General features: G+C 36.1%; 1 protein-coding gene and 1 pseudogene across 1 annotated transcript; both read right to left on the minus strand.

Annotated features, from left to right (window-relative positions):
• Window positions 1–3,809: 3,809 nt before the first annotated feature.
• LOC114391521 lies at window positions 3,810–5,184 on the minus strand. The gene is made up of 2 exons (XM_028352524.1): window positions 5,134–5,184; window positions 3,810–4,157 (listed from the first exon to the last, which is right to left on the minus strand). Exons 1-2 carry the CDS (start codon window positions 5,182–5,184, stop codon window positions 3,810–3,812), a joined length of 399 nt encoding a protein of 132 aa, XP_028208325.1.
• Window positions 5,185–7,043: 1,859 nt separating this feature from the next.
• On the minus strand, window positions 7,044–10,009 carry LOC114391522 (annotated as a pseudogene).
• Between the last annotated feature and the right edge of the window lie 693 nt (window positions 10,010–10,702).

The following is a 10,702-nucleotide window of genomic DNA, read 5'->3' on the forward strand; positions in this document are numbered from 1 at the left end:
GTATAAGCTGAATGATTTTATCATAAATTGAACCCTGAATTTAAATAATTATCTCCTGATACCTTGTTTAGATTCTAGGAGAGCATATGGTTCAAGGCAAATTTACTCTAAATTTGGGGGAGGGAAGTCAATTCAAATGAAAAGAAAAAGGTTAAGCATCAGCACACACAACAAATAAGTTGTATGTTAAACAAAAAAAAAAAAAAAAAGAATGTGTGTTGTTTCAATAAGGTCAAAAGCAACTTGAAAAAAAAAATATAGTGAAAAGGCTACGTGTATAAAACAAGAAAAGATCATTGGGATTAGTCTAGGACTTGTGCTCTCTTAGAATCTAAACTTTTGAATCCTAGAAAAACCAGTGTATTTTTGTAGCCAAACCTCACTACAAGCCTGAGAAAGTCCTTCTGATTCTGTTTATACATTTCTGACTTGATGGCATGAGATGAAATGCAAAATTGGACATCCTGTTAGTTGTTATCAATGAATAGCTTAAACACTTGTGCTTGAGTGAAACAGTAGCCGTGAGACTGTGGTTTGAGCTATTTTCCTTGATATCTGTCTTATGATTAACTTCATCTAACTGTATTGTTCACATTTTGTTCTCCTATTTGTCTAGCTGCATATTCTGTGAAAACAAGTGATAGGTACACATTGTTTCATCTTTCTCATCATGCAATCAATAAATTTTGATGCATACACCTTTGTACATAAACACTGCATGTTTTACCACTTGAGGACAAGTGAGTTGTTCTCTTTTGCTTGAGGACAAGCAAAACTGTAAATTTGGGGGAGTTGTTAGTCGGTGAAAATGACTAACTTTTGTATATAAAACTTGTGTATATTGTATCAAACTTCTCCAATTTATAGTTGTTTTATAATATTGTAAGTACTTTATGTTAAATATAGGTAATAGATAATTTATACTTTTGTTTTGTGTGTTTAATAATCAATTTCTCTCAATTTCAGGTTAATTAGGAAAATTGGCAAAAGTATTGTTTTTCACTCTTTCGCTAAGCCAAGTTGTTGGCTTAGCGAGAATTCGTTAAGCGCAACCTTCAGTGGCTAAGCGTGAGGAAGAATCCAGAAGAAGATGAGCTGTCAAGTTCGCTAAGCGCACCGCTCTAGGTCATCAAGCGCACCGCTTCAGCTCATCTGCTAAGCGAAACAAGCGCGCTAAGCCAGAATCCACTTATGCGCGCTAAGCGATCCAGATCTACACTAAGCGCACAAGCACAAATAAGGCCACCTTTTAAGCCTGAAATCAGATTTGCAAGGGGAGTTTGGCATTTTTCTTGAAGAAGCCTCTGCTTGCACGAGAGTCTGGCCTTGGCTTGAAGCTTTTGCATGTTTAGGAAGTTCTAGAAAGAGAAAGGTCTAAGTTCTAGAGAGTTCTGAGAGATTTTGCTGTGTGAAGATCTACAGAGACGCGAGTTCAAAGCGGAAGCCGTTCTGAGAGCTTGAAATGAGTTTGTTAGTGATTGTGAGATCCTGGAGGTGAAGGAGACATCCTTACTACTTGTGTTTTTGCAGTCTTTCATCTTGTTATTCTCTTTGGGTTAAAGGAGGTTTCCGAACTATGGAAAGCTAAATCCTCTATTAGATCTTCCCTGTAGGTACCTGATGTAAATATATTTCTATCTATGTAATGATGTTTTGTATGTTCTCTGTGCTATCTGCTTTTCATTCCAGTGTGTTTTTACCTTGATCACGTAGATGCATGCTTTGTTATGGTCATTCAACAATGGGAATTGATCTGATTCTGAAGTCTTTGATAGTGTGGGACTAAGTTGTTGTGTTATCACGAGGGATCGGGGTACAAGAACTTAGTTGTGTATGTGTGTCTTAATGCGGTCTTGGTTGAGTTTAGTCTTACAAGAGGGATTTGTGGACGAGGCTTGATTAGGACTAGGCTAGGCTATCATGAGGAATCGGTAGCAGTCCTGGAGACAACATAGGAACGCATGAGCATTGTTAAATAGAGAACATCCTTTTAGCATCAGGAACCTATGAGGAAGACCAACGCTTTCTCTACTTGTTTTTACACAGTATTTCACTTGCGTGATTTTTCTTTCCTTTTGCCTCGATAGTTTAAATACCTGTTCATAACCACAGTCATATTTTCATACTAGACGCCTATTTATCGAAATAGTTTGCCAGATAACACAAGTTCCCCGAGAGTTCGATACTCGGTTCTTACCGTTTTATACTACTTGTGCAATTTGGTGCACTTTTCGGTCGTGAACAACTACGTTTGACTGAAGAATTACTATTTTGCACAGAATGTAAAATATCAACATACTCCCAGTAAGACGGATGATGCTTTGCTGATCTTTGATGTTTGGTCATCGGTTTCTTTTGAGCACCTTTGGTGTTGACCTTTTCTGGAAGGGGACACATAGAGTTTAGATTAGGATAGGCAATTTCCGAGAATTTACTCTTTAGAGTAACCTTGCCACAAACATCAAGCTCTTCAAATTGTTTGGATATGGTTTCCATCTCTTCGGTTATGCTCACTTGGGGCTCATATAACCCTTGGTCTGAAAAACTTAGCCTCTGCCAAAACATATGGATTGTCTCAAGTGGTATGGTACTAACAACATATTTGGATAGCTCACATGCACATGGAAGACCGTGAATAATTCTCATGACACATCCACAATGAGAAAGGTTTTTGCTAGCATAATGTACACGCTCAAACTCAGCAACAATCTAATTTAAAGCATACCTTGATATCATGCCAAGTAGTCTCTTGTATAAGGTAACTTTAAAAACATGTCCAACCACATGTGTACTTGTCTCAAAAGATGCCTTAATTTCAGTGTGTTGTAGTGTGACCATGTTGTTCATGGCTTCCCAAATACTACATAGGTCTCCAAGACTATTATGTAATAGTCTTTTTAAAGCCCAATGAGCAAATTCAACCTTACATATGAAATACACAAAAAAAAAATACAAGTATTTTTATCCATTAAGTCCTAAACCCTAATAACAAAAGGACAATTTTCATACCTATTTGTTGTTGTGTTTCCTAAGTGCATCACCTTATTCGTCCAAGCTTTAACAATTTTTTCTTTGTGAGGAATTATCCATGTTTGCTTGACATAGTCAACAAACATTGATCATGGTGAACAAGCAATTTCAAACTTCTTAAGGCAATCATCGAAGTGATCCTCGAAAGGACAATCAACCAAACTCCCTCAGGCATCCATCATATAATCCCATGCATTTTTTTATCCAACCAGGGATTTACATTTTTCCTTGACATTCTTGTCAATGTGAAACCTACACAACAAGTTGGTACACTCAGGGAATACAGTTTTCACTGTATTCATCAATGTTAGGTCTCTGTCAATAATAATAACCCCAGGGAGGGAATCATATCTTAGAAAAAGACCATATTATTTAGACGTTCTCCCTCAAATAGGCAAAACCAATAGAGAATGTCATCTTCGTTGGTGTCACACCAACAAAGTCAAGTAACGGGAGTCTGTATCTATTTGTTTTGTAGGTACTATCTATCAAAAACTCCAAATTATGGGAATTGTAAAACTTCACTGCATCAGGATGACACCAGAAGATATCACGTACAACATCTTCATCCTTTAATCTATGCCAATGAATATACTGATCCCTTTCAAGAAGCTTCATTAGTTGTTGCATTTCAGCATCATTGTCTCTTATGGAAGAACGATATACACTTCTTGCATCGTATATTTGTTTGATTGTTGTATAACTATTGACATTGTGCTCCTTCAGCATTAATATAATATTTTTCGGTTTCACCATTGACTTTGTCATATCAGCAACAATTATCTCTTCATCCTTAGTCGACCAGCGTATGGATGTCCAACTAATAACTTTGCCATTTCATAATTGTGACTCCCACATATTAACTTCACCATCCATCCTTGGCCTCCAACCACTGATTTCCCACAAAGCTTAAAGGAACACTCACATTTCCTACTGTCAGTATCGCTTCTTACAAAATCTTTCTTCCTAGACATATACTGACCACTCCTTTCACATCCAATTAAGACAAATGAAGTTCTTCCTCTCATACCAGTGTTTGTGTCTGGCCTCATAATCACCGCCACAAATCCAATTTCATAAGTAACAGATCGAGCCCAATGTAGAACATCATCTCGGGTAGCAAACACCTACAATGCAATCTACACAAGTTTAGTCTTCAAGGGACATTCATTTAATTACTTTAATAACTAAATCATATTAATACCTAAGAAGTATTGAACGTATCAAAACAATCAACACGTTCTTCATTCACACTAGTTTTGTCTTTATTTTGTTCATTCATATCAACTTTTTCAGACATTATACTGTTATACATCCATTGATCTTCATTTATTTTAATAACATATTAAAAAATTTCAATCACAAACAAATAACTCCTAACCGCACCATACATATACTATCACATAAAATCTTAGGTAATTTTTTTACTGCACATAATATTAAAAAACATTAAAATTCATAACCCTATATATTAAAAACCAATAACAACAATTTTTTCTACTTAAAATTTATAACCATATAATAGATAAAAAAAAATTATAACCTAACCATATGTACTAAAATAAATTATATTATTCAACTTAATTCTAATTCATGAAATTATAACCACAAAAAAAAATCAATTTTAGACCACAACAACTCAAATAAATTATACATAAATTATAAGTGTAAATTATTTTACAATTAATACAATTTCCAAAATATAAAAACAAATACTTACAAATTAATTATCAAACTACACTTATTTAAAAATATTTAAAATAATAATATCATTTACATTTTAGATAAACAAATAATTTTTTTATACACATTAATTTTTATAACAATCATATTAATATATTTATAATCTAATAAAATTTAAAAAAGCAAATATTTATTTTAATTAAAAAAATATAAATCCGTATAAGTCATACGGATTAACGAATATACACAAGTAATCCGTATAACTCATACAAATTGGTTAATCCTTAAAACTTATACGGATTGACAATCTGTAAGTTATATAAAACTTAAGGATTAATGAATCTGTAAGTTTTATATAACTTACAAATTCTTTAATCCATATTTTACACAAAAATAAAAAAGAAAATAATGACGACGTACCTTCGATGTATCTCCGTTAACAACCAAACCAACCATCACCACAACCACCATCGACGTATCTTTGTAACACTTTCACCTCGATCGAAGCGGCACAATGCACCTCTCATGACAATGAAAAATCGAGTAGAAACTGAGAAAACGAACGAATGAATGTGTTACCGTTAAAAAAGTAACTTAAAAGGAAGAAGAAAGAACTAAGGGTATTTTCGGAATTAAATTTTATTGCTGGGTGCACAAGCAATATGGAGGTGAACCTAGCAAAACTCCCGGAAGAGCTAGGCCCGGTAAGGAAATTCAATTGACCCCAAAAGAAACTCAAAATAACTTGAGTGTTGCTAGGTGCACCCAACATTATTGCTGGTGCACCCAACAAAGCTATTAAATGGCCTAATTGTCCCTGCTTGTTTTTCTTCTTACGGATCAAGGTGATCCGTACGTTGATTCGTAAGACACTTACGGATCAACTTGATCCGTAAGTGTTTCACGAATCAACGTACGGATCACCTTGATCCGTAAGAAGAAAAACAATTTATTAATTAGTTTGTTATATATAGAAATCTATTTTTTTTAGTTGAGATTCTTGTAATTGAAAACGATTATGCAATACATGAATTCAAACAGTACATTAACTTCAACATAGTCGAACGAAATTAAATTTCCATCAAATACTACAACTAACTAACTCATGCTAATTTTGCGACAATGACAACTCGTCTTCCATTTGCGATAAAGGTTTACTGAAAACAGCTAAAATTTCTATTGGCCCAATCTTTTTCCAGTAGTTAGACTCAATGAGCACCTTCATCACGTCCTCGTTGGTTTTGAGTTCAATTATTTCAAATTTTATAATTTTTTCTGAATACTCATGGTGACTTGGTTTCCGAAAAAACAATCGTGTTACCATTTGTGTTTCATCAACACCATAAGGGGGAATCCCACGAGGCGCAACTTGTTTGATCAAATCCTTCAGTTCATCCATGGTACATCCGGTGGGAATGTCAAAGTTTTTGGGATTTTTTCCTGTGAACGAGTAACCTACAAACTCATTTTGGTGTGACATTTTCCACCTCCCATTGTAATATAGTAGGGCATCATGAGTAGGGGTCATAGTAGTTTCAAGTAAGTTTAAAATACCATCTGGCGTTCTAGCAATGCTACATAATAACTCAATCGGACCAACAAACGAAAATTCATGATTACACATTAACATTGTGTTAACATCAGCATCATCTTTCAGTTGCATACATTGAAACCGAAATTGATTACCTGCATACGTGAAAGGCTGTCGGTAGTAAATTTCATCCAAAAATTGCTTGTCGGTTAGCTTAAGGGTATTGTGTATTTTGGTTTTTAACGTTTGAAAATCACACCCGTTAGGTACTCGAATAGGAACTGGAGTGGAAGCTTGGAAGGAAACATCACTGTCGTTGTGAACAATGGATCCATTTGGAAAAATAAAACCTAATGTGGAGTTCACAACTGTTTGACTGCTTGTCTCTCCCAAGAATGCCATAGTTTTTTGTAAGACTTGGGTTGATACTGAAACTTGTGCTTTCTTACAAGGTTAGGTTGCGCCATATATATAGATGAGTTTTAATATTAGTGCTGCATTTTTTAAAGATTGAAAATACGCATGCACATGCTTTCTGTATGTGTTGTCAACTACACGAATGGCATGACATGCTTTAGCTTCCATCAGATCTGCATGTGTAGTCATGCTATGTAGGGTCCTTTCACACGCTTTATGTTAATGCAGACAACAATTTATCATACACGGTTTTCCACAATGTGTAGTCAAGTCAGACAACGATATATCATACATGCTTTTTTAGAATTAAGTAATAATTTTGTTGTGGACGTAACAAATAAATTACATGTTCAAAACGATCATGAATTTATAAATTACATGTTCAATCATCATTTAAGTCAACATAGTCTCTCTTGAACATCACAAAGCTCTTGTAATGCTGCATTCTGCTAATATATGGATTTGGCCATGACTTCGCCTGCGGATGACAATTGCTAGACCATAACAATGATACAGGCGGTAAGGGACAACGTTCTTTTAAATAAACCTATTGTGTATGCGAAAAAAATGTTAACTCAATCCTACGAAAGTCATTGCATAATCATAAAAAAAAACACTTCATATCTACAATGTACCTCAACAAAATGATTGTTATACACATGACCGATACAAATTATACGATGCAATGAAGAATTTGTCAGCGGTTGACTTCTAAGGGGAAAGAATGTCATGCTTTGTTGTTTAGACAAGGATACAACAATTACGTTATACCTTGATGCAATGACATGTCCCATGTCCGTTATATCCATCCACTTATCCGTTGTCACCTGAATAAAACAAATATACACGTCAAACTTAATTTCAAACTAAAGTCTTAAAAATCAAATTCATAAATTGCATACCTTGGTTAACCCATCAACAAGTAGTGACATCCTTAATTCCTCAAATCTGTCCGTGCCACTAAAGAGCTTGATATAGTCTTATGAGAAATTGGCAAGTTCTTTAATCAGATGGTTGCTGACCACCGACCAAGAGTCTTGACCCATACCTAATAAACCGGCAACCGACCAATATCCACAGTTACCATCACCTTTGACATCAACAATCTTATCAATGAGGTCGTGCATAAATGGCTGAAACTGGTCCAACATGGGCATCATTGTTCTTTGATTCGGTTGCTCATAGGATGATGCAGTACGTCTCACGGACGAATTGCTATTTTGTTGTGATTCAAAGGCATCTAAATACTCCCAGTAAGATGGATCGCGCTTTGTTGACCTTGGGTTCCTACTCGTAGTTTTCTTCGGTGCCCCCTTTGTGTTAACCTTTGCTGGAGGAGGACACATCGAATTCTGATCAGGGTGTGCAATTTCCCAAAGTTTACTTCTTAGAGTAAACTTGCCACAAACATCAAGTTCTTCGAATTTTTGGTATATTGTTTCCATTACGTCCTTGATGCCCACCTCGGGCTCAGATAACCCTTGGTCTGAAAAACTGAGTCTCCTCCAAAACATATGAATTGAATCAAGTGGGATGCAACCACCAACATATTTGGATAGCTCACAAGCACAAGGAAGACCAAGCGTGGTTCTCACCACGCAACCACAACTTGAGGGATTCTTGCCAGCATAGTGAACACGCTCAAATTCAGCAACAATCTGATTTAAAGCATACCTTGAAACCATTCCAAGCAGCCTCCTGTATAAGGTTTTTTTGGAACACATGTCCAACGACATGTGTACTTGTTTCAAATGATGCTTTAATCTGTGTGTGCTGCAACGTAATCATGTTGTTCACGACATCCCACACACTACATAAGTCTCCAATGCTATTTTGTAACAGTCTTTTTAAAGATGAGTGAACAGATTCAACCCTACATTTCAAATACACAAATAAAAATAAACATATACAATAATACAATTCCATAAATTTTTCAACGTTAATAGAAATAGTTGAACAGTTTCATACTTGTTTGTTGTTGTGTTTCCTAAGTGCATCACCTTATTAGTCCAGGCGGAAACAAATTTTTCCTTGTGTGGTATTATCCATGTTTCCTTGACATAGTCAACAAATATTGGCCAAGGTGCGCAAGCTACTTTGAACTTCTTCAAGCATTCATCAAATTGCTGTTCTGAAGGACAATCAATCAGAGATCCTCAGCAATCCATGACATAATCCCAAACATTTTTTTGTGCAATTAGTGATTTACATTTAGCCTTCACATTCTTATTTATGTGAAAGATGCACAACAAATTTGTGCATTCAGGGAATACATCTTTCACTGCATTCATCAATGCTTGGTCTCTGTCAGTGACAATAACTCCAGGGAGGGCATCACGCTTTAAAAAAAGGCCTCGGAAGCGTTGTAAAGCCCATACCAAATTATTAAAGCGTTCACCCTCCACATATGCAAAACCGGCAGAGAATGTCATCTCAATCGGTGTCATCCCAACAAAATCGAGCAATGGGAGTCTATACCGATTTGTTTTGTAGGTGTTGTCTATCAAAAACACCAAATTGCATGCGTTGACTAACTTCACTGAATCAGGGTGACACCAAAAGATATCACGAACCACGTCTTCATCCTTTATTCTGTGCCAATAAATATATTGATCACGTTCAAGAAGCTTCATCAGATGTTGCATTTCTAGATCGCTTCCTCTTATGGAAGAACAGAATGCACTTCTTGCATTGTATATCTGTTTAATAGTCATACAGCTATTGACATTGTGTTCCTTCAAAGTTAGTAGAATGTTTCTTGGCTTCACCATGGACTTCGTCATATCAGGAATAAGTGTTTTTTCAGCTTTAGTCAATCACCTCGCATATGGATGTCCAACTAATGACTTGGCCAATTCATGATTATGCACTCCACAAATCAACTTCACCATCCAACCTTTTCCTCTAGCCACTGGCTTGCAACGAAGCTTGAAGGGACACCCACATTTCCTAGTCCCAGTGTCTCTTCTGATAAATTCTTTTTTCCTATACCTATACTCGCCACTCCTTTCACAGCCAATTAACACAAACGTACTCCTTCCTCTACTACCTGTGTTTGTGTCCGACCTTAAAATCACCACCACAAATCTGTTTTCATGAGCCACAGATCGAGCTCACCGTAAAACATCATCTCGGCACTCAAACACCTACAAAATCCACATAATTTAAGTTTTCTACCAATATTCATTTTATTAAATATGTGACAAACATTAACATTATAACCTGAGAAGTCTTGAACGTATCCGAACAATCAACATGTGGTTCATTCACACCACATGATTCTGCATTTTCATAATCCATATCTGCTCGTTCAGACATTATTTCATACATCCACTCATCTTCATCCATCTAACCAAATCAAACAAAAAATGACCATACAAAAAAATTAGTAATTTAAAATAAAAAAGGAAAATAAATGGAAAAACAGATGCAAAAATGCAAAAACAGATGCAAAAACAGCAAATACCAAAAATAATACACTTACAGATCAAGTTGATCCGGAACTTACGAATCAACTTGATCCGGAAGAATGTTACGGATCACGTTGATCTGTAACATCCTTCCGGATCAAGTTGATCCGTAAGTGTTTTACGGATCAACTTGATTCGGAAGCTGCTTAATACTCTTTCGGATCAAGTTGATCCGTAAGAGGCTTCCAGATCAAGTTGATCCGTAAGTGTTTTACGGATCAACTTGATCCGTAAGTGTTTTACGGATCAACTTGATCCAGAAGAGTATTAAGCAGCTTCCGGATCAAGTTGATCCGTAAAAAACCTACGGATCAACTTGATCCGGAAGGATGTCCGTACGTCTGCGAACAAAAATGGAGGTTCTGCGTACCTCATTTGCCGCCATCGACCACCGCAACGCTCGACGCCGGTACCTTCACCTTCACGCCGGTACCCTCAACGCTGCTACCCTCACGAACAAGACGCAATGCCGCACGAAAAAGAGAAAACGAGAGAAAGCACAGCAAACAAAAATGGAGGTTCTGCGCCTTTCTTTAAAAAAATTCATTTTTAAGGAAGAAAGAAGCCAGGG

This window comes from Glycine soja, chromosome 17 (genome assembly GCF_004193775.1).
Source record: "Glycine soja cultivar W05 chromosome 17, ASM419377v2, whole genome shotgun sequence".
NCBI classification, from domain to species: domain Eukaryota; kingdom Viridiplantae; phylum Streptophyta; class Magnoliopsida; order Fabales; family Fabaceae; genus Glycine; species Glycine soja.

Bases quoted from the DNA above. Each gene is read 5' to 3' on its own strand.
- LOC114391521 (XM_028352524.1), bottom strand. From the start codon at position 5,184: ATGGTGGTTGTGGTGATGGTTGGTTTGGTTGTTAACGGAGATACATCG. The intron at 4,158-5,133 runs GTACGTCGTCAT...ATTGCATTGTAG, and splicing joins TTAACGGAGATACATCGAAG to GTGTTTGCTACCCGAGATGA.